At 42.8% G+C, this 23,343-nt stretch overlaps 2 protein-coding genes across 29 annotated transcripts; one reads left to right on the top strand and one right to left on the bottom strand.

Annotated features, from left to right (window-relative positions):
* Positions 1–1,871: 1,871 nt before the first annotated feature.
* On the bottom strand, positions 1,872–18,206 carry NFYA (nuclear transcription factor Y subunit alpha). Of its 21 annotated transcripts, none has more exons than XM_055728020.1 (10): positions 18,071–18,206; positions 14,879–15,000; positions 13,106–13,192; positions 10,639–10,785; positions 9,223–9,354; positions 8,444–8,549; positions 7,747–7,913; positions 6,772–6,945; positions 6,288–6,389; positions 1,872–5,496 (listed from the first exon to the last, which is right to left on the bottom strand). In XM_055728020.1, the coding sequence occupies exons 2-10, from the start codon at positions 14,951–14,953 to the stop codon at positions 5,443–5,445; spliced, it is 1,044 nt and encodes a 347-aa protein (XP_055583995.1). In that variant the 5' UTR covers positions 14,954–15,000; positions 18,071–18,206; the 3' UTR covers positions 1,872–5,442. The 21 variants fall into 21 exon arrangements, with proteins under 21 accessions (XP_055583995.1, XP_055583996.1, XP_005447104.1 ...); XM_055728021.1 differs by having other exon boundaries at positions 13,106–13,189; XM_005447047.4 differs by lacking the exon at positions 18,071–18,206 and adding an exon at positions 17,105–17,240.
* Positions 17,267–22,172, top strand: OARD1 (O-acyl-ADP-ribose deacylase 1). 8 transcript variants are annotated; one of them, XM_055728013.1, is made up of 6 exons: positions 17,267–17,838; positions 18,947–19,014; positions 19,528–19,672; positions 19,822–19,880; positions 20,267–20,379; positions 20,683–22,172. In XM_055728013.1, the coding sequence occupies exons 1-6, from the start codon at positions 17,280–17,282 to the stop codon at positions 20,783–20,785; spliced, it is 1,047 nt and encodes a 348-aa protein (XP_055583988.1). In that variant the 5' UTR covers positions 17,267–17,279; the 3' UTR covers positions 20,786–22,172. The 8 variants fall into 8 exon arrangements, 6 of the variants coding, with proteins under 6 accessions (XP_055583988.1, XP_055583989.1, XP_055583991.1 ...); XM_055728016.1 differs by lacking the exon at positions 17,267–17,838 and adding an exon at positions 18,418–18,436; XM_055728017.1 differs by lacking the exon at positions 17,267–17,838 and adding an exon at positions 18,467–18,628.
* The last annotated feature ends 1,171 nt before the right edge of the window (positions 22,173–23,343 follow it).

Raw genomic sequence — 23,343 nt, 5'->3', positions numbered from 1 at the left:
TGCCCTTCATGCTCTTCTGCGTTCCTGAATCTTCAGCTGCGAGGTCCTCAAGGATTTATTCTGCTCTATTTGCCAAGAATCACACTTCCAGCATATCTGCATTTCACCACGATTGCAGAGCTGCCAGCAACGCAGTGACAGAAAACCAGGCCAGCTTTCTTCAGGACCCACGCTGACTGCCAGCCTGTGGCGGCTTCGCAGCACACAACGGAGCCCGAGTTAGGAGGCCAGATCCTGTACGTGTGGCGGGGGGGAAAGGGCATCTTCAGAAGGTATTTCCAAACAGCAGGATGTGACTGGATGCTCTGAACTGCCTGCTGGAGAAACTTCTCTGTCACCTGTGGGGACACCATCCTATCCCCATTTTGACACTTAACACTGGCAGCATGGCGATGGCCCGTTATAAAGGGCATTAGAAGTACGCACCAATTTCCCATTAGAGCTCTGAGACCACCTCAGTGTAGCTAAATACAAACTCACCCAGTATTTCCAAGCGATTTTACAGCCAGTGTAAAGATGTCACTCGCAGTTGGCTCACTTAGAAAACACTATGAAGGGGTCTATTGCAGGAGAAAGAACACAATAGTGTTTGGAGTAAAACTTGCCTTTTTTGTTCTGTTTGTTGGGAGCTAGTGACATCCATGTCTGTTTTCAAGCACTGCTAGCGGAGAGATGCTTTTGCATCAGCGAGGGCAAAACGAGACCCCCTGACCTGCAGTGTTCTTTCAAGAACACAGCATATAGCTACAAACGTGTGCAGTTCAGTGTGCCCCTGCTAGGAGTGCCTACCCCAGGAACACAGGAAAAAAAAAAAAAAAATAGGCAGAACTTAGTATCTTGCTTTTTGATATGGCTGCTTTTAACCCAAAGAGCTTTGCAAACTGTAAACACACACAGGAACTGTTTCAACAATACTGTACATACAACTACCTGATACCATACAAAAGATTGCTGAACAGTGTAGAACCTCAGCCTTGATAAAAGTATTTACATTATTGTAGTGAATGTTTAAGTTACAATACTGCTGAGAGATCCCGAGCAGCACACGTGGAAGAAACAGCATGCCTGCGAGGGATTAGCAGGCAGACATGGAAACTGGCTCTCCCTTAAACCTTTCAAAGCCTGCCCAATCCTCTTAAGAGGAATACTCCCTTTTGTGCCAAAACACAAGGAATAAGCTCTTTCTAAGGGTGTCCATTCAGTCATATTTGGCCAAAAAAAGATAACATGATACTTGGGAATCTGGGGACAAGAAAGATTCACCATCCTGGAAGGTAACCAAAAATATAAAGGAATGAATGTCTTACAAAGAAGAGAATTTGAGTGACATGAAGTTGGATCTCTTAAACTTACGCAACTCTGGACAGATTCCATCGCTGCATCCATAGGGCACTCCCTGTGCTCCAGAGCAGCTTCTGCATCAGCACTGGATTCTTTTGCATGGCCCTTCAGGGCTAATTATTCAATTCAACAAATCCTGCAGCAAGCACGCAGAGACTGAAATGTCACCGAAGGATGCCGAGCATTATGCCAACAGATATCCAGAAGCTGGCTAGGCATGGATGGGACACAGTGCAACTACCAGGCGTGTTTCTCTTCATTATTAGAATGGTAAGTTTTTCTTTCAAGCGGTAACTGCAGTGCATCCTCTTTCCTCCCAGCCCAGACTTGCTGCACATTTTCCCCACACTCGAAGAACACACAGAAGCAATGCTGGCCAGCTTGGAGCAACTCTCCTTCCCTCCCCAGCTCAGTGAGGCCATCTCCCAACTTCAAGCGGGTCACAGCAGCTCCCCTGGACTCAGGGCTGAGAGGAAAGTCCTTCTTCCATCCTTCCTGCAGCCCCTCCTCAGGGCCCAAGCCAAAGCTGCTTCTCGGTTTATAATTTTTTATTAGCTGGATAGTGTACACAGTACTTACAATTGCATCTATTAAAGACCAAAATACACTTGAAAAAATGCATCATATAAAAAAAATTATAAACTTTTAACTATATACAAACTTTGCCTTAACGTTAATCTCAGTACCCTCCCACACCCATTCACAAATAAATGATTTTCTCCCCCCACTCCCCCCTTTTTAACATGCAAGGCCTTAAAGCCATTTAGCATCACTTGAGGACCATTTTCCACATCCCATTCTTTACACTCATATAAAACTGGTTTTTGATCGGTTCACCACTCCAGTGCTCTCTGGATCAATTGACCACATTTCTCCCCGAGCTGCTTCTTTTATCCTCATACACTCTTTCATGCACTCCTGAAGTGGAGTTTTTGCTCAAGTGTAGCCAATCCACAAAGAATTCTCATTTAATTACTAGGGAGGTTTGAACATGATGACATCTCCAATTTAACAAATTTACCCAGGAAAAGAAAGCAGACTTTTTTGGTAACATGTTGTTGACCGGTAACTCCAATCTCACCAAGCAAACACTACTTTTAGAAGTGATACACGTAACCCAAAGCAAATGAAAAATATGACAGTAGCACTCAGGCTTTCACATCACTAAAGTATTAACGATAAAACTTCCTATATAACACAAATCCATAGGTCTTAATACACATTCTACAACAACAGATCAGAGAACCTATATATGAAGGGCTTATTGGGAGAAAAGTTCTAGCTGCTTTGAAGAAGTTTACAAGTTCTTTAAGAAAAGGATTACTCATTAAAAATAAAAACAACCAACCAAACCAAAAAACTATGTCAGAGCAATAATCTTGCTTCCCCAAGTTCCAGCTCTCAAGAGGGGGTTCTCCAGGACAGAGATTAGCTGTCAGTTGAAGACCAGAAATGGTATGGAGAGGCTGTCTTACTCCAGCACAGAAATATTCCTCCAGCCCATGAATACTCCACCGACAAAACGTACAGATGCTCTAAAAAAATATTTACAATAACGCTGCAAATCCTTTGTTATTCCTTCACTAAAAGAGAGCTACCTATTTCCTGAAATGGGTGACCTCACAAGAAATGCTAGATGAGAATTTCGTAGTCGCCAACTGAAGAAGTTAAGCACCGTGCTCTAACTGGCCAAGTATTTTAAGGCAGAAGCGACCAAAGGCACCAAAGATGCCATCAATGCAATGGAGGTAAACAAATGCCTTTTAAATCACTAGACTAAAAATCCTAATGTAAGATATACGAGCAGAGCGCTAGATTACTGATATAATTCAAAACAAAACTGAAAGAAAGATTTATTTGCATGTCAAGAACTAGGCCACCTCCTCCCATCGCTGGTGTGTCAGTTTCTGTCTCAGCTTCAGTTCACTACATCAGCTGTGGTAAAGGTAAGAACAAGGAACTAAAATTCAGAAAAATGAACCGAACTAAATTTAGAAAATCCAGCTGCCTAACTACAAATACCAAATCTGCATTTCTTCACTGTTCTTTAACAGGCTATGTTCCTCCACAGGTGGCTGACCTAAACATTGTCATCCTTAGTATCTGGACAAGCATACTCTTCCTCCAAGATTGCCTGCTGGAAACGTAGAATTTAATGTTTCTCCACATTTCTGCCCCCTCTTCTTGCATTCCTTCCCATCTTCTCATACTCTTAGGTCTAGTATTTTTCTTTTATGCAAAGTAAATAGTATATTCAAGGCTCTGCCCTTTTGTATCCTCCCGGTCTTCTACAACTTGCTAATTTGTCCTCCATTTTGTATTTAGTCATAATTGTGACTTAGTCACAGTGAACGGGAAAAACATAGAGGGGAGATAATATGGGTTGTATTTTTCAAGTTGCATTTACTTTTTTTTTTGTCACTTGAAAACAGAGTTCACTGAATTTAAACCAGTCTCGCCTGTCCTTGGCTGCTTTCCTCAAGAACATCTCACCCTCTGCAACTTCACCTATTCAGGTCCATAATCACCTCCCTCAATGACAATGCCTGGCAGTTATTTCCAATCTCATGCTTAACTGCCACGATGCAGTTCTGGGTTTTAACTACAGAACACAAAAATTGGAGGAGAGAGGACTACAGCACACAGGTGATACACAGAGCATCTGTAAAACTCATTCAAGATGGCAGGAGACAGGCATGGAGAGATGCAAGTATCATCTGTTAAAATGCTTATGAACTACACCTTCCATCGCCAAATTTCAAATTAGTACAAACGGATCAAGCTTAAACTCTGTAATGAGCTACGGAATTATAGATAAAGATATGTTTTGTTGAGATACTCAGCCAGAAGTCATGAAAAAAATCCTTTTTTAAAAATGTAAGTACTCCTCCTTCATTAAGTACCACTTTTTTTTTTTATTTAAAGAGGATAATCTATAAAAAGCCTCAAAGGTTCATCAGTATCTGCCTTCATTTGTTTAACAGTCCTTCAGTTACATCAGGATGAGCCGAGTTGAGTTGCCCTATGCTTCTGCTGTCATGAAACAATCCCTCACTGTGCAGAATGAGAGAATTGTAGAACTGATTTAGACCAGACATCAAGAAAAACCGTCACAGAGGCGGTCAAGTGCTATCACTATGAGATTGCAGATTTTGTGTGTCTTTTGGAGGAACCATGCACTGGACTGGCAGGTTAGAAGGAAGAGTAAAAAGAAAAAATCTCCTTTGGAAGAGATTCACTTACGTCTTAATCCCTTTTATACTAGCAACAACTCCTCTTCCAAAGCAACAACCACTGGCAATAAACAGACCAAAAAACGCCCAGAGATTGCTTTTACTAATTAGATCCTTATCCCCACACATCACCCTCTCCCACCTTAATTCTTGGAACAGATACACAATATATCAAGTCCTGTAATAATCTTGAAATATTTCTATCATTGTCACTGGATGGCTGAACTTTTCCCAGAGAAGAGCTTGCTGTTTACATATTTTACAAGGTGGAACTTAAAAGAATCTCCCTTCAGTTTCTGCCAGTTCTGCCAGAAGTGCAGATGCAACAACAGGGAACAGTTCAGTTGATAATAAAATCCAAAGGTGTAAGGAATGGATGTAAATAACAAGTCTCTGCTGGGAAAACAAAGCACTGTCGTGTAGCCACGTCAGTGCTGGTCGCTATAAACTGGATTATGTCTCTGTAGAGAAGGGCCGTAACTCCAAGATGTCTTTGCTGGCCCTGCTTCAGCCTGCCAGAGTTATTGCTGATCACTGAGTCAGTGGCACACTCTCAGCCATGGCCAATCTTAATGCAAGAGGTGTTTAAAAGAAGAAAAAAAAAGGCATGAGCAGTCAGACTCTGAAATCCCTGTGCTGTATCAGAAGAGTGTACCGAGAAAGTCGTTAAGTCTCTATTTGTTGACTCAACTTCAGTTAAAATCTTGACCACACACTGAAAATGTGGTGCTTGTTCTGTAGAAAAGGATAGGCTGTGATATGGCGATTGTCCCACTGAAAGACTCACTTGATACACTGGAAAGGTAAGACAGACTTGCAGAAGGGACGGGAATTTTTTTCAGTTATTTTGATTTTCTTCAAGCAGTGGTTAGGAAACTCTGATCATCTGTGTCATTGCTTCTTCGTTGGCCTGAGTTGGATCCTACGGATACAAAATACGTACCATGTTGTAATTCAGCATTTTCCCGTAACAGCAGAGAGAATCACAGACACACAAGACTATCAAGAGGAGACACTCCTGCCACCTCCTTTGATGTCTAAACATGTCATATTTTTCCGGGGTTTTACAGGCCAGTGAAAGAGAATGGGATATATAGATCTTACTAGTTCCTAGTAATGAGTTGTTTCTGGTAATAGGGGAGACCAAGCACTGGTCTACTATTTGGGAAGGATTCTACTTCTGAGTAAGAAACAGTCTTTTGCTAAAGCCACAGGAATGCTTTAAAGCACTAATCAACAGCAGAATTTGCTAATTCTACTCTATTGTGTCCCTTCCTTTGAAAACCTGTCTTGCACTTTTTATGTAAATCAATATGCAGCTAAGAATCAGATAGCCACATTTTTTAATTTTCCATCAGATCTAAGATAAGGTGTATCTACTTTTAATTCATGTCCTTAAAAAATACTTCTGGTATGCAACCAGAAAGGCTGCAAAGACTGTATTTCTTAGGACAAATAAATACAAGCATTCTTTGTAAAACAATGTGAATATACTTCTATCAATATCACTATAATTACTCAAGGCAAATAGACACTTGCTTTCTACAAGAAGAGAGACAGAAGTTTTCTTTACAATGCCTGAAACAAATTCAAAGGAAGAAAATGACAAAGGTCAGCAGCCTAGCTCAAAAAGGAACAAATAAACCGGTACAAAGACACCTCTGAAGAACTGGAAGTGGCAGCTGTCCAAAGAACAGACAAAATTCTACTTACCTGCATGTGAGGACTGTCTTTTTCCTTTGGTGAGAAGAAACGTCCACCTTCTCCCCGCTTCCTGGCCATGGCATGGCGATGCCGAGATTCATGCAAATATTTCTGCAACAATACGAAGGAAGTAATGAGAGACCAGCTTACTATTTCTAGTTCAGTATTTTCAGTAAGGCAAATTCCTGACCGCTAGAAAAGCCTACCCAGTCCCTATCCTTCCCTGAAGATAAATTGTTTACAGTAAATGCTCATTTGCAACACTGCTACACAGCTGTTCAACAATTAAGAGCACACAAAGGAAGCATGACTGCCACTAAGGGGCTTAAAAAAAATAATTCTGATGGGGCTTATGAACAACAATGATGACAACAAAAATAAATTAAAAAAACCTGAAGAACACTAGGATCCTAGTCCTCATTTTCCAGCACAAGTGGTTTTTCTATGCCTTTCTCATAAAGCAACCCAGTATTAATCAGAGTTATTTTCTCACCCTTCTCTCTTTGGGAATTTTTCCCTCTGCTTCAAGCTTAGCACGTGCCTGCCTCCTCTTAAGGATCCGGTGATACTGCTTGGCGTTTACATAGAGGGGCTCTTCTTCCAGCATCTCTGCTCCAGGCAAAGGTATTCTCTGGATAGCCGGTACTGATCCAGCTCCAGGTACCATCTGTACAGAGAATACGTTTTTAGTACTTGTAGCTCAAAACACAAAGTGAATGCAAAAAAGTAATTAAAAAAAAAAAGAAAAGAAAAGTTAAAATGGAAATTGTTTGGGTTTTTTCAGATAATGCACCCACTTAAATTAAAAGGAGTAATAAAGTTCTCAAACTGCAGAACAAATTTAAACAAATCAATTACTTATCAGTCGTGCTTGGGTTTTTTCCCCGATAATGGTAAAATTTCAATACAACATACGGTTCTACAACCATGTTACTGCTTCTTGTAAAATTAAGCATACAGGACATGCCCATTGCTTCCCTTTCTTTTTTGTTATCACTTATTTAATTTATATGATAATTTCAGAGCATTTCTTAAGCAAATATTACTTGTAGAGCTGCTGACATCTAGTGGGGACGAACAATGAAATACAAGTTAAAAGGCCTCACTACAAAGAAATCAGAATCGGCAGAAAAAGGCCTCTTATGAATCACAGAAACAAATACTAAGGGATCCTCAAGAAAAGCAACAGTTAATTCAATCCTTTTAAACCTCTGCTTATCAGTTAACAGCTTATTTTGAATTTCAGTTTCTAGATTTTTGAACTCAGTCTGCTGTGGTAGCAAGTACAGAATATATAGATCACAATAAGACACAGGCCATTAAAACTGAAAACTTACTGCGTTTAAACTAATGGTCAGTCTTCCCAGTAGCTACCATATTAAGGTGACATGAATCTCAGAGAACAGTCTGCGTACAGACATCTTAAACCTCAATCTTTAGAAATATCAATGGAAAGTTAAACACATACCATAACCATTCCACCTGAATTGACAACATTTCCAGCAACCGGCAGCGTCACTGTGACAGTCCCTTGTCCACTACTAGTTGTATTGGTGTTGGCTCCTGTTTGGACAATTTGTGCTCCAGCCAAACTGGCTGCTGGAATGGTGATCATGCCTGTAACAGGGACTGTAACTTTAAGAAAATAAAACACAAAAGAACACACACACACACAAAAAAACAAAAAAAACAAAAACAAACCAAAAACACGCACACAAAAAGAAGGGAACACCATTAGTCCCACTTCTGTTTTTTATTCATTCATCCTTCCATAACAGGCAAAAAGATTCAGAAAAGCATTGCAAGTTATTAACTCCACCACCTGGTCCTCATACTTCCTATTTTTTGCATTTGTATCTGCACAGTAAACCTAGTGTCAGATAAGAGATCACGTACTCTCAGGTGCAAAAGCAAACTTAAGCGTTTCTATTCTAACACCCCTTGCCAAAGAAAAGAGCCATTTTTTAGTTTTCTGGGGCATGAACTGCAGACCAAATTCCTGTATAACAACATAAACATCTCTTCTTCCATTCACTATGCCAACAACTCGTATCACAGCACTCACAGCAGTACTAGCATTGCAACTCAATGTTTGACAATAATTACAAGATACAATACTATCAAAGATATTGAGAAGTTTTGACTCTTCACGCCAAAGCTCATACCTTGTTGGAGAATGGTTCCATCAGCGTTAACTGGCTGATAGACTATGGTCTGGCCTTCAGCTGCTTGTGCCACTTGTTGTCCTTGAACTGCTATTTGTTGCTGGGTCTAAACAAAAAAAAAAAAAAAAAAAAAAAAAAGAACACAGTAACTTTACAAATTGCTTATTTTTCAAAGTTTACAATTCCTGAATTAACACATGGCGCTTAAAGTGTTTCAGGCATCTATTTCTTTTGCTTTATTACCAGCATCAAGAAATAGGATGGAGCACAAACCAACTGTAGACAAAATACCTAAAGCACATAGAACATACTTTTTCTAACAGTGTAGTATTTAATACTGAAAGAAACAAGTTCTAGCTTTCCTGTCTCACTATGAACATGTTAAAGGAACAACTATTCTGCTTAGAAATTTGATTTTGGTCCTAAACAAAAACATCAGCAGAAAACCCAGGTATGACTAGACTACATCACAAAATGGCGCAAGTATGAAATTAGCAATACTTCATGTTTTCAACTTTCAACAAATAGACAAAAACAACCATGAACCAATAAAATACAGAAACACAATGGATAAAAAAACATGCAATCTATTTATTCTGCCCCAGAGTTATGTACAAAAACACTACAAAACCGTGAAATTTATTCTCAAGTTCTCCTCAATATTAATAATTCCTCTTTTTTTTTTTTTTTTCTCCCCCTTTTTTACTTAACCGCATCTTAAGTCATTTGTTTCTCTTCCTGTTCCTCTCAAGAAAACCCTTTCATGCTGGTGCAGTTACCTGTGTCTGGCCAGCAGTAACTGCAGTCTGTGGCTGCTGTATAATGATCTGCTGGGTCTGGCCCTGCTGCCCCTGTACCTGCACAGCCTGCCCACCTTGAATCTGAATCTGACCTGGCTGGACCAACTGAATCTGTGGAAGAAAGAGTCAGAAAGGAACATTAACTATGCCTCTTATTTCTCCCTCCTTGGCCTCAGCATTACCAAATCATCTCTGAGGATGATTTACTGTTGCAAAGAAAAAGAAAGCACTGATTCTTCTCTTTTTCCATTTTAAAACGAAGATTTTAATCTTTTCCTCCCTGTGACACAGCAGTCACAACCATACAGAATAAACATAACATGCTGGTGTCATTATGCCCTAACAGTTCTCCACTGCTTACACAATAAAATGGTCAGAAGAAATAAATTTCTCACATCAAACTAAAATAGTAATACTCAGGTGAAAGAAAAATAAAAGAGGACTAAGATTTAAGATATCTGTAGAGTGTTAATTATCCAGCATACAGAGGTACTCCTGGATATATAAAAGTTGTCTTCAGCTTCGCAGAGAAGTCTTTCCACCAATATGGAACATTTGTTAGATTAAAAAAAGAGGAACTGGAATATGGTTTGAAGCTTGGGCTTAAAAACCCAGTTACGGATTTTCCTCCAACAACCAGACTGTAAAGAACCTAACACAAAATATACTGGTTTTCTACAAAATAAATTTAAAAAAAAAACCCACTAAATAAACCTTTCAAAACACTGAAACATCACATGCCTTCCTGGACTGTGCTCAACCTGACCCCTAAATCCCATTCTCAAATCACTACAACACTTCCATTATGCCACTGTTAGAGTTTTTCCCTGTGCTTTTGAGGAACACACTTTGAGCACCTGTTTAAATTTTAAAACTGTCTTTTAGACAAATATTTCAAAATAATTACTTCTAACAGAATGCATCTTCTATACCTTCTACAGTATTACCTTCTGTGCAATGGACATGTTTAAATTCACCTTCACCCATCACATATTAGATGAACTCAAGCACAAGAGTTATTTTCAAGAAGCTTTCTTAAATAAATAAAATCCTCTTTCTGAGCCATAAATTGAGTAGGCACCAGATAACCAACTATACTGCAAGGGCCAGTTAAAATAAAAAATAAACAAACACAAAACCCCAAACCAACTCCAGCTGTATTTTAATGGACTTAATTTAAAAGGTTTGCCCCATCCCATAAAATACAAAAATCAGATACACAAACAAATTTCACTGCAAATTTCACGCAGCTCACTGCCAGATCCATTGCTGGAGAATGACCATCTCTGGCCAGTTTATTTTAAGAACACTGAGGCAAATGCACTATCTGACAAGGCGAAAACATCACAGTTCATTCTCTGCAATTTATCTTAAATAAAATGAGGGTTATCTCACCTGCTGCAATCCCTGTGTTCCAGAAACCGGGACTTGCATGATTGTCTGGCCCTGACCCCCAGGCACAGCCTGCACCATGATCGGCTGGCCAGTTGATGTGATCAGTTGACCTCCGCTTACTTGTACCATTAGTGGTTGACCCTGCACCTAGGAAATGGGAGAAAAAACCAAAAAGAACAATGAAAAAGTCTGGTGACATGAAGCCAGAAAGTGAAGTGGCCACCACATGAGGCTAAGCGCTTACCTATTTTAACGCAGTGACCAGAGAAACTGAGCAACAGTCACTAACCTGGGTTCATAATCAACATCAAATACCTTTAGTTTCTAAAACTTTCCATTATTAGCTACTGCACTTAGTAAAGGATCTTTTTCTGTTGCAGTCCAACCAAAATTTCCACGGCTAATTGCAGCAGAGCATGAAAAGCATGGCTAAACTTTCCAGACATAGTAACTACCTTTATGCACAGCCCAAGAGCAAAGTGTAATAAGAGAAACTTCATTATCCACACAATTATTCCTAATTTTTAACTGATGTTCCTAATGAGAAAGCTCTAAATAAGCTAATTCTGACTAAGAGATTCTGAGGTAGCTTCAACTCTCTCCAATTAAATGCTTTGAACATTTCCATTTCCTAACTGATATGTAGCATGTGACATTCTTAGAGAACCTTTTCACGGTTAAGTGGCACTATGAATGTAACAACACAAAATGTAGTTCAGTAAGGAAGAGCGAAATAGAATGAGCAGCAGCTCCCTCTTGGCCCAACAAGGCTTACAGCAGACTTATAAATATGGCATAAGAGTCTCGGTGCTCTTGAACCAGGTATGTCTCTGTCACTAGGAAAAAGGCCAATGAAAAGAAAATCAAGGGGGAAACCTCTGTTTTAACACTCTTACCCACTAAGCCCCCAAACTCCCCAAAATATATTTTTCAAAATACCACCATACCTCCATGGCTTAAATGTGAAATGAGTCTGATGAACTAGGTCATCACTTTACCACGCTCTAAGTTAGTTAGAAACAAGAGCAACACGTGATAAAAAAAATCACCAACTTCTTGGGGTTTTTTACTTCTACATTTCAAGACTACGCGCTAGCAAACGCTGACTCTTCAAGAACTGTAGAATACCAGGCTAAATATCAGTACAGATTTTCAGCACATACTGAACTACCTACAAAAACCTTCACTTTGCATAGTTCAAATTATAAGTTAGTGAATTATATGCTAACACATCCACAGAAACAACCACAGCTGCACCTCAGTGATCAACGCCCTGCATAGAATGTTATGACTCTACAGGTCACCCAACATCCTTGCAACACTGTGCTGTTCCTCAGCCTTGTAACTATCAAGTACAAAACCCTAACAAAAATGAGTAAGTACTTGTTTTGTATTACCACAGGGAGAGAGAGGGGGGGGTAAGCATGCTCATGTCAGCCACAGAGAAGCACAGTCAGCAGTACAATACCCAATTAGCAGAAAGAAAAATGATACATTCCAGGATTCTTGTTAATGCACTAGAACAAGCCAAAAAAAAAAAAAGGGGGGGGGGGGGGGCGGGGGATGGTGGGGACACGACACGCATATAATGATGACCAGGAGGCCACAGTGACCCAAGCAATTCAAGTCAGCCAGCTTTTCATATTTTAACTCTGAACATAAAAAATGCTGTGTTCAACTTGACACCTGGGCAAGACCATCCCAGCCTTTTAGAAAACCTCCTCCTCCGAAGACTTAAAAAAACAAAGAAAACTAAAATACTGAGTGAAAAATGCACAACTAAGCTGCTGCAGCTATCCAGGATTTATTGACTCCTTTAAAAGCCTCCTACGTGAGCTAATGAAATTAAGTTTGCAACACAGAAAATACTTCACATTGAAACAAATCAGCAAAAAACTTGCATTTCTTTCCAGTTTGTGATGCATTTACTGTTAGAGTACATACTTCTCCTGGGTTTCCCTGTGTTGTTCACATGTAAATAAGAGGCCAATATTGCCCTCTGGCGCCCCTTTTAATCACAGATGAAAAAGTTTCACTCTTCAAGCTCATGGGTCATCCACCACCTTTCTGTCTTTCATGTAGTGAAGACACAGAACTACTCACAGGATATAAGAAGTCTAATCTCCTTGAAACTAGAAGAAATCTCTGGATTGTATCGCTTGACTGTCACTTCCTCGTCTTGGTGGTTTTTTCCTTTTAAATCCCATTCCAACCTCTATTCACTTTCAGAATTACAGCAGCATGAATTCATGAATGCATCAGGGTGTCTGCCGTGCAGCTGAGTTCCAATGAAAAGCTATAATCCCCAGCACTTCACTGGAAACCCGACCGCTAGCGTAAAGCACAGCTACTACTGCTAACAAATTTTCCTGTTCCTATTTCAAACCCTGGAAAAAACACAGCATTAGATATGTGGCGATGGTGAGAGTCATGCAGTGCTCACAAACACAATTAGAGAGATCACCACTACCTGGAGGGTCTGGACTTGCTGGCCTGAGGCGGATGCCACCTGGGCCTCAGTCTGCAGCTGGACAGCAGTGACACCACCCTGCTGCTGGGAATAGGAACAGGAATAGCTTGAAACATGGAAATGCACAGCTCTGACAAGAGACGACGACACTTTGCTGGAAGAGGGTGAATTTAAATTTCATACACACTGCTCTTGGAACGTAAGGCACGTGAATACGTTTAGCAAACCTGAGAATGGAATACCAACAAAACTGCATGTGATACTGACAGGCTGCAATATCCTGAACAAAAATCGCTTACAAAGCACATGAAAGATTATTTCCTAGAATTTAAAATCTCATCTTCAGTGGTTTTGGACTGCTATCTTTCTGCTTAACATTTCCTTTCACTGCCCAGGTTTCTTACTGTGAAGAGGTTCCAGATTTTTGTCAGACTTACTAATTACAATAAAGGCTATAAATTCCTTTCTGCACAGAACAGCAGCACAGATGACTACAGTCTAAGCTTCATCTATGTCACCCCTGCATCAATGTCTTCCCACCACTGACCTTGAAGGACAATCTTGAGAGGTTGCAAGAGCAGTTAAATCTAGAAGCCTTTTCTATCTTTAGCCTCTTTAGTAAGAGTCCAAAAATAATCTGTGTTAGCATTTGGGAGATGAAGGACATCTCTCTACTAAAAGCTGTACTACAACAAGCCTGTTTAAAAAAAATATTTTACAAAAACATGTCATGTCAAATACATCAAGGCTTTAAGAGTGTGTACTAAAAAGGAAGCCAGTATGTTTTTACCTCCCTTTTACCTACAAAGTGTCAATAAACCCAAACGTATCTTTGGTTATCTGCTAGAAGCAGCTATTTTTGATAATTCTTAATATGTAATTTTTAAACCTCAAGAACAATCTTGTTCTGACTGAAAAAGTCAACTTTAGCTAAGTTCAATGGAAGAAGCTGGTCCCCACTATCACTCAAACAGGCTGATGACAAACCAAAGTATCTCTCACTGAAAATATAATCCAGTGGCTCGTTCATTTGCATGACAAAACTAAGAAACTCCTCTTGCCTTGAACTAGAACAAACATAAGATGCAACAAAAACTCAGCAGCAGCACAGCTCATCTGAAAATGCATTACTGTATCTGAATGTGTAAAGCTTAACAACAGAAAAATCTGTAAGCCCTTAAAAAAATGCAGCCCTACGCATCTGCATATTATAACATGAAGTAGAAACTTTCTGGAATGGATCAATTCATTCAAGGCTACACGTTTTGTTGCAAATCCTGTACTGTGTGTTTGTTTTGATGTACCTGTATTTCTAAAACAAATTATCTCAATAAATATTTCTTCTGAGAAAGCCGGAGAAAGCCTCTAGGGGCTTGAACAAAACCTATTTCAATTTGGGGAAGGAATCTACGTTGTTTCTTGTGGACAACTGACTATTTCTATTAATAGTCTGTTTCCTCCATTTTCAGAGAGGATTTTTTACCTTACTCATCTCACTACCAGTTTGCAAACTCCCTACTACACTGAAATTCGGTAACCTGTAGATCTGCATTTTTATTCATATTATAAAAAGTGTTTTTTTTTAAAAAAAACATATTTACTCTGACTTCAAGTCAAGTCAGATCACTGATCTGGTGACAAAAGTCAGGTAAACACATACCCAGACAGTATCATGAAGCATCTTGCTGGTTCCATGAAACTCTGACAAGTACAGAAAGATTTGTAACTCGGCACTGGCAATGCAAGCTCACCCGTTATCACTTCCCATACCTGCTGCTGAATCTGTCCAGCCTGCACAACGATCTGCTCTGTGGAACTGTTACTATTCGCTGTGTACTGCTCCATAGTGCTTCAGTTCCAACACGGTAAAAGGCACACCTCAGTCTGTGTATCTGGCAAGGCAAGTTAAAAAGGCACATGATTATAGTCCTAAGGTTTGAAATTTGTATTATCTTACAGTAGCTGAAAAGCAAACCATCTGCTGACATTGAGGACAGAGCCACAGAGTAAGAGCCAGTTTAATCAAGGACATACCTCTTTCATAATGTTGAGTAACAAAACTAGAATTGTAATTTCAAGAACACCTAACGTGACTGAGAAACAAAAAGTATCTCAACCTCAATTCTGTCATTATCTTCAGTGAATCAAACAGTAGCCGTGAGCCTGTCTCTCTTGCTATTTTACCCCTGGAGTTTGCATAGTCTGGGCTACAGACAGTTGCCTACACCGCGTATTGGTGGAGGAGAGGGGTGTTATTGCTAAAAAACTTGACAAAATACAAAGTTTAGGTGTAAAACCAAACTATATTTCAAGAATTCAACACGGCTAAATGAAACTCTCTCTCCTTCCCCAACTACACAGCACCCCCTCCTCACAGCTCTTTCTCCTCTTACTTTCATATATTTTGAAAATAGCCAGCAGACTTCTTGCTGCCTCCACCCTTTAACTGCCTCTCATTCCTTGGACCCTTGCCTACACATACGAAGAACACACTGTTGAAATAAAGTACTCGGTTCCATTACCTCCTTTCTCCCTCACATTTCTCCTCGGTTGATCAACAAGGGAAGAACTCTTACTATTACTTTGAATGAAGTATTTCATTTACGCTATAATTGAACAAATACCTACCACGTTAGTGCAAAAGCAGCCTGTAACTTTAATAAAAGAAGTCTGAAGCAACAAAAAAACAGGTTCCTTCAGTTTTCAAAGAAACACACAAAACATTTCGTCAAAAGCTTAACTGTAACAGTTGCTGTAGTTACTACTGTAATGACACCTCTCACACTTCCTGCTCTTTAAAACATTATTTGTACTTCAGTGTCTGGCATTTATCCTAAGAACACTTCAGTTTTTCAACTTACTCCTCACTGTGGCCTAAGAAGACATACAATCATTTCACATTTTGTTACTTTCTTGCTTGTTAACGCTAAATGTCACTTACCTGCAAACCCACCCAATTAACCAGTATGTATCACAACAGACCAGAAGCATGTTCGTTACAGGGGACGTAATACTCAGCCGCAATAATGTAAGAACTTTCTCTGTCCCTATCAGATCTTTTGTTCAGAATAAGGACCTATGTGGTGATGCTAACCCTGGAGATCACAAAGATAATCTCAGCCACAGCACCGAAAGGCACTACACCTTACTGCATTTTTAACTCTATCCTTGGCTCACTTAGGAACAGTTTTTCCCAGCCTGACAGACTAAAAGAAGATAAACATTCTTTCTGAAGATGATGCTGCCTACCAAGGTTCCCATTTCGATTTTGCACTGTATGGTTTCTGCCCCAAATGCCTGGGGACCTGTCAGAAAACAGCTCCCACATTTCACTCTTCAGGGAAGTTATTTCAATAGCAAGCACAGGATGCCAGTAAACCAGTTGCCAGAAGTTCTCCAGCTTCCTTAACACCACAACCAATAATCAAGCACAGGCGTACCTCTACTAGGGAATGCTTCTTTACAGACCCCCACATCAGGCCCCTGTCTTGTTTATTTAAACTATTAACAGCATTGTGATCTTAACAATCTGCACCAGCTGTGGCTAGCCAAAGTTAGAAAAATTTACACCGGCTTGATCATGGTCCTCCAAGGGATTATTTCATTCCCTTCATTAAAACACCGCGCACTGGCGTTACTGTACCAAAGTTAAATTTTAAAGACCGGTGATCTGCTTTGATGGTATGCTCCTCCCATAGCTGATCTCACCAGCCAGCTCCGCCTCACTAGGCCCGTCTGGGCTGAAAATGACTTCATGTTCTAGTTCTGTCAGCATATATTCATATACGTACACACACACACACATATATATATGAGGCTATAGAAGCTATATCGAAAACCGTTCCCTCAGCAGATGAGCTATGCCGAGAACAACGTAGCGTGACAAACCGTGCTAGGACTTGAGCTAGCTCAAAAGCCTCATTATTAAATGTGTTGCATCCTGAAGCAACGTTACTAAACAGGCAGAAGTTTCTAGGGCAGACCCTGTCCACCTACCCGTGCGATCGCTGTCCTCTAAGGACACCAGCAGAGGACAGACACGCAGACGAAGCCAAAGACAGGATTTAACTAAAGAGCAGCACGGGCAGGCCACGCTCTTATCTCCCACTGCTGAGCAGAGTAAAACATCTGGTTCCCAGATTTTGTTTTCCAACCTCCTTATAACACATGCATGTCAGGGAGTTCACCCAGGGACGCTTTTATTTTGCTGCGGCAAGCCAGCCTCAAAGCTGGTCATTTTCTCGGCGGGCTGAGCAGGTGGAGCCCTGCCAGGAGGGAGGGGAAGGCCTGGCAGCCCCCCGCCCCGCAAAGGGCACTTTGTCCTGGCGGAGCAGCACGTGGCCGGCGACATTCGGCGCCCAGGTGCGCTGAGAGGAGGCGGGAGCGCCCCCCGCACCCCCGGGTGAGGGGAAGGGGGGGCAGCGGCCTGCCCCACCTCCCACGGGCAAGGCGGGGGGGAGGGGGGGAAAGAGGAGGAGGAGGAGGAGCAGCCCGGGCTGCCCGCGGCCCATCTGTCAGCTGGGCCGGCGGGGAGGCTCACCCGCTCCGCTCCCCCCGCCCGGCCGGTGGAGGGCGGGGCCCTGCCGGCTCCCGTCCCAGCGGCCCCGCACGGGAGGCCTGTCCCCGCCGCGGAGGCCGGGCCCGCCGCGCGCCTCCCCTCCGCGGCCCAGGCCGCGCCCGCGCCTTCTCCTCCATCGCAGCCGCCCTCGGCCCCGCGCCAGCACCTCCCGGTACACCCCACCCGCCCCGGGCCCTCTCCTCCCGCGGTGCGGAGCTCCCGAGCCCTCTCCCCCCGGCCAGCCCCCCGCCCCCGGAGCGGCCGGGCCCCGTCCCCTCGCCTCCCCCAGTGCCCGGCCGGCCGGCCCCGGCCCTGCGAGCGGCCTCCTGACTGGTCACTCGGCCCCGCCAATCCCGGCGCTGGGGCCGGCGCTCGGGGGCTCCATATTGGCTGCTCGCACTCACCGTGCCTCGCTCCCCCGGTTCGGGTCCCGCGCTGATTGGCTCCGCTACCGGTCCCCGAAACCCAATCAGCGCCTCCACTCAGCCGCCGCGCAAAATGGCGCCCAACCCCGAACAAAGGCGAGAGAGGGGGCGGGCACGGGCGGCGCAGGCGCATGGCGGCGCCCGCCCCGGATGGCTCCGCCTCCCTCGCCGCGGCCCTCAGCGTCAGGCCCCGCCTACTTGCGGTTACTGCGCCTGCGCTTGGGGCCGGCGCTGCCAGCAACGCGCATGTGCAGGATGTGACCCCGCCCCTTTCTCCTCCTAATTCAGGCTCCGCCCCCCTCGTCCTACGCATGCGCCGGGGGGCTGCCCTGCGGAATGTTCTGGGCGAGTATCATAGAGAGGCCGTTCCTCCCGCCTGCCTAGAGAGGCGAGCCAGGGCGGCCATTTTGCCGTGACGAGGAGGCCGCGGCGGCGGACCGGAGCGGGGCGTGGGTTGGCTGATGTGGGGAGCGCTGGGGAGGTTCTTCGTGGCGCAAGCCCAGGCCCAGCGGATCGTTCTTCGCACCGCGCCCGCGGGTGTGGCCGGCTGAGGGGTTTCCTGACGGGGCAGGGGTGATTTGGAGAAGGATGGAGGGCCTGTGGGTGCCGGTTGAGTGGTGACCCTGCTCTGGGGCCTCCTTGCGCCTGGCGGGCTGGAGCTGTGGGGCTGAAGTGGGAAAGCTTGCGCCATGCTGTTCAGGCGTTTGGGCCTCCTCCTTTGATGTTTTCAAGGGGTGTCTTGGCCATCCCAGCAGTCCCACAGAAAAAGCAGGTTTAGCTGTGCACCATGTGGCACGCTAGCTTCTTGCCTAGTTTGGGGTTCCTAATAACTCTGTTTTTCTCTCATCTTTCCAGCTGCAGGAGCCTTCACCATAGCCCACGTTACCATGGCCACCCACTTGTCCAAGGATCACGAGGAGAGAGTGCGTAGAAAATGCATTATGTCGGTTACCGCTGTGATGCATGTCTCTGTAAAGAGGCCCAATTACCTGACAGTTGGCCGTATACCATGTAGCTTTTTGGAGGAAAGTAGGTGATATTGCTAAGTTCTTGTGCTTTTGTGCTTATGTCAGTGATGGAGATGCTGCACAACAGCACAGAGCTTACCCGCCTAACTAAATGAGGATATCCAGCACTGACACGCTCTAGTATGCTGAAGGTGTGCGCTAATCCAGTTGTACTCTATGACAAAATTTTCCTTTTTAAGCATTGATTTTGTAAAAGTAACTACTGAGCTGCCGTGGGATACTCATAACTGATCTTGTAGGAAAGATTGTTAGCTGTATATTGGGTTGGTAATTCATGCCAACTTGTGCAGTTGTGAGCTGAATCTTAATGCGTTACACTTCAGCGTACAGGCTTGTCAGATTCCCTGTTCTTTGAGTCTGCACTCTTAGCTCCGTTTTACTTACCCTTCTGTTTGTGTTGCTTTCCAGATCAAATGTGTTAAGGGGGACCTTTTCTCATGCCCCCAGACGGACGCATTGGCTCATTGCATCAGTGAGGACTGTCGCATGGGTGCAGGCATAGCTGTTCTTTTTAAGAAAAAGTTTGGAGGCGTACAAGAGCTGTTGGATCAACGTGAGTGATACACGTGGGGTGGACATGCAGGAGCTGAAGGGAAAACCTTGATTTCCAGCAGTAAGGGTATTCCAAGCTACTTGGGGTGCAGGGGGCATTATGCAGTGGAGTGTAGCTGTTTTAAAAATACCTTAATTTCTTCACTTCAGAAAAGAAGACTGGGGAGGTGGCAGTTCTCCGAAGAGACGACCGATACATTTACTACCTGGTAAGAGTGGGACATCACTCAGGCACTTCCTTGTAACTAAACTATATTAGATAGGATGAAGGGGGGTTTAATAGCCCTGGTTTTTCAGGGTATGTCCTTCTAAATAAGGGATGTGAGATGTATTACTCAAATATTGCTAGTTGAGGAGAAGCCAAGCTGTCTTGGGTATATATGTTTAAACTTTAAATGGGAAGAACTATGTGCTAAATTACACTATTTTAAGCTGTGAAACTTACTTCTTTCCCCAAGGCGTCTTGTCTTCATGGTGGCAAGCCTGGGTGTGGAGTTTCAGAGCATAGTGGAATATGTTTTTTAAAAAAGAATGTGGTTTGCAGTGATCATGCTGGAGGCACAGCTGACCTTTTACATGTAACATGTGTACTTAGATTACGAAGAAGAAAGTTTCTCACAAACCAACATATGAGACTATGCGAAAGAGTTTAGAAGCCATGAAAGCTCACTGTCTGAACAATGGAGTTACTGACATTTCCATGCCTAGGTAAGAAAACTAGTTACTGCAATGTAAATACTGAGAGATGATCCCCTGCTGTGAAATAAGAGTTCCAAATATCCACTTCTATTCAACTCTTCTGTTCAATTGTGCAAATGAAATTTGCATTTCCCAATGCGTTTAAATGATAGCAAAACACAGGCTTGGTTGCTTCCTTATTTTAACTGCATTACGTTGGTTTATGGTGAGCTGAGTTAGTGCTACATAAAATTGTAGCTGCTTCAAGGGCTGGTTGTTCATAGCATGCTCCAAAAGAGGCCATTACAGTTGTTTTGATGTCTTATTTTCCAGGATTGGATGTGGACTTGACCGCCTGGAATGGGATAAAGTTTCAGCAATACTTGGGGAAGTGTTTGAAGACACAGATATAAAGATCACAGTTTACACGCTGTGAGCGAAAGAGTTTAAAGAGAGCCCCATTTCCCTTTCTTTCAGGAGTGGAAACCTGTTAAAATGATTAGGGGGGAAACTGCATGCTGAGCACATTCTTTGTCTGAGCATAGCTCACTCTCGTATCGTCACTGGCAGTGGCTTTTATCAACAACAACAAAAAAGCTCCAGAGCAGCTAATTTGGGAGGTGGTGCTCAGGGAGGCTGCGAAGAGGGCAGGCAGTTGGTGGTGTGCTAACCCTACAGCAGTTCCCAGTCTACCCCCACAAGCCACCAGATGTCACTGGTCCTCCACGGAGCACCTGCCTGTGCTGGAGCTTCTACTTAGAGCTGACAGTTCCTGTGCAGAGTGAAATTGGAGCTGTCTGTTGCTTAGGTATTTGTTGGTTTGTAGTTATGGTTGATAATGATGAGCTGTGGAGCCCTGTCGCTTTTTTTTTTTTAAGTTTTGGAATGTTTATATCTGGCATACAGTTCACAGGATAATTGTTACAGGATTAAAAACTTAATTTCTACCTTCTGGCCATAAATACAATTTTCTGTTAGGAGATTGTACTCACTTAAGAATTAGGCTGTCAACATTAAATAAATTGCTCTTCAGTAATCTGCTGTCGGATCAGAGCACAGTCCTTTTGGAAAACATACCGATGTCTGTCTGTGTTGTGGCTATGTGCTAGAGGGGAAGCCACATTTTGAAGGCAAACACTCAAAAAAAACACCTTTTGGGTGCATTTTCTACTGTGTAATTGCTGTGGTTTTCAGAACTCAGTTTTCTGAGAATCCGCATGTTTGAATCCACACTGTCAAAAGTCTTAGCATGGAGTTTAAGGTTGATTTTTTCCTATTTCTTTTTTTAACTGCATTTGTAATTTAGCTGTTATACGTAGGTTGCTGTTTGATGTCACCAACAGCAGAAGCAAATCAGTAATATGGTTTATCAGATCGTTGGTAAACACTTGATTTTGGAAAGTTTGGTTCTGGTACCAAAGAAGTACCATGTACTCTGCATTTCCTTTATGTTTGGTTTTTCCCACCCTCCCAAAGTAACAGATCTTTCGGACTTCGCGTACTGGATGGCCAGAAGAATGCCAGATGTACTGAATAAACCTAAAAGATGGGACATAACAGTTGAGAAATTTGTAGTATACCATAGGGTTCCTAATTGGTTTTCACTATTAATTGAATGGTAGAGTGTTTTCTGTTCTTAGCATTGTGGTTAGTCTGTATTGTGTGGTTTCTTTGCTGATGCAGTTCTGCAAATCGTGTTTGTGTCTTTAAGAGCTTCATATTATTTCCCTGTTTGTTGATCATCTTTTGTAAACTTGGTTTTGGTGGATAATTACTGTAGCTAAATACGCAACTGGAAAAAAAAATAAACTCGGTAAGATACACAGGAACATGGATTATTGAGCTAATCAGGAGCGGGCATCAAGACTGCTCAGTGATTTAGTCCTTACACTTTTTTTTTTTTTTTTTTAATGTAGTGACAAAGAGATGAAACCCATAGTGGCTTCACAAAGGTGTTCTTACTGCTGCACGTTTTTTCAGCCTTGAAAATTTATGCCAAGAGTGTAGTGCAGTTGACTGAGGTAAGAGATGGGTGCAGTCAGCAGTTTTACATGTCTGCGTCTAGCATCCTTCCAGCTTGTGACAGTGCAGGAGAATCATAGGATCACCACAGATCGGGTTGAAAGGGACCTTAAAGATACGTAGTTCCCACCCCCTGCCACGGGCAGGGACATCTTTCACTAGACCATGTTTCTCCAAGCCCCATCCAGCTTGACCTTGAATGCTTCCAGGGATGGGGCACCCACAGCTTCTATGGGTGACCTGTTCCCAGTGCCTCGCCACCCTCACGATAAAGTATCTAACCTAAATCTACCCTCTTTCAGTTTAAAACAGTTACCCCTTGTCTTAACACTTCAGGCCCTATTAAAAAGTGTATCCCCATCTTTCTTACAAGCCCCATTTAAGCACTGGAAGGCTGGTAAAGGTTTCCTGGAGCCTTCTCCAAGCTGAACAACCCCAACTCTCAGCCCGTCCTTATAGGAGAGGTGCTCCAGCCCTCTGACCTTCTTCATGGCCTCTGGGGTTTCTCCGTCAGGTCCAGGAGAAACCAAGGAAGAACAAACCCTATCTGACTCAGTTTCTTAGCCAGTGTGTGTCCCCCATGACCCCTTACTTGGTCTGTGCCTAGTTTTAGGTGGAAAGTGATAGGCCCATATTTTCGTGTCTCCCACGCTTGTATGTACTCTTGAAATTTTTTTGGCATGTAGTAATTCTCTCTTCTCGTTATGCTGCGCTTTGCCTAGGAAATATTTCATATATGGCTGTCCCAGGATGTCTCACTTGTCAGATTAAATTTAGGACCTCTTGCAAGTAGAGGGGAAAGAGTAAACAGTGCTTGAGCTTTTGCAGTGACTTCCAATTTTATTTCACTTTGCCTTTCCCAATTTTATTATCACAAACATCATTGAACAAGGGAAGAAGGTATTTGATGTGTTTGAAATCAAGTACTTGGGGCTCTGTCATAATTCGGCATAGACCAGTTACCCCTAGTTT

This window comes from Falco cherrug, chromosome 16 (assembly GCF_023634085.1).
Source record: "Falco cherrug isolate bFalChe1 chromosome 16, bFalChe1.pri, whole genome shotgun sequence".
In the NCBI taxonomy this organism is placed as follows: Eukaryota; Metazoa; Chordata; class Aves; order Falconiformes; family Falconidae; genus Falco; species Falco cherrug.
This window is presented reverse-complemented; position numbering and strand designations above follow the sequence as displayed.

Bases quoted from the DNA above. Each gene is read 5' to 3' on its own strand.
- NFYA (XM_055728020.1), bottom strand. From the start codon at position 14,953: ATGGAGCAGTACACAGCGAATAGTAACAGTTCCACAGAGCAGATCGTT. The intron at 6,946-7,746 runs GTATGTGTTTAA...TTCTCTGTACAG, and splicing joins ATTCAGGTGGAATGGTTATG to ATGGTACCTGGAGCTGGATC. The intron at 5,497-6,287 runs GTAAGTAGAATT...TTGTATCCGTAG, and splicing joins AAGACAGTCCTCACATGCAG to GATCCAACTCAGGCCAACGA.
- OARD1 (XM_055728013.1), top strand. From the start codon at position 17,280: ATGTCAGGGAGTTCACCCAGGGACGCTTTTATTTTGCTGCGGCAAGCC. The intron at 17,839-18,946 runs GTACACCCCACC...TCATCTTTCCAG, and splicing joins CCCCGCGCCAGCACCTCCCG to CTGCAGGAGCCTTCACCATA. The intron at 20,380-20,682 runs GTAAGAAAACTA...CTTATTTTCCAG, and splicing joins ACTGACATTTCCATGCCTAG to GATTGGATGTGGACTTGACC.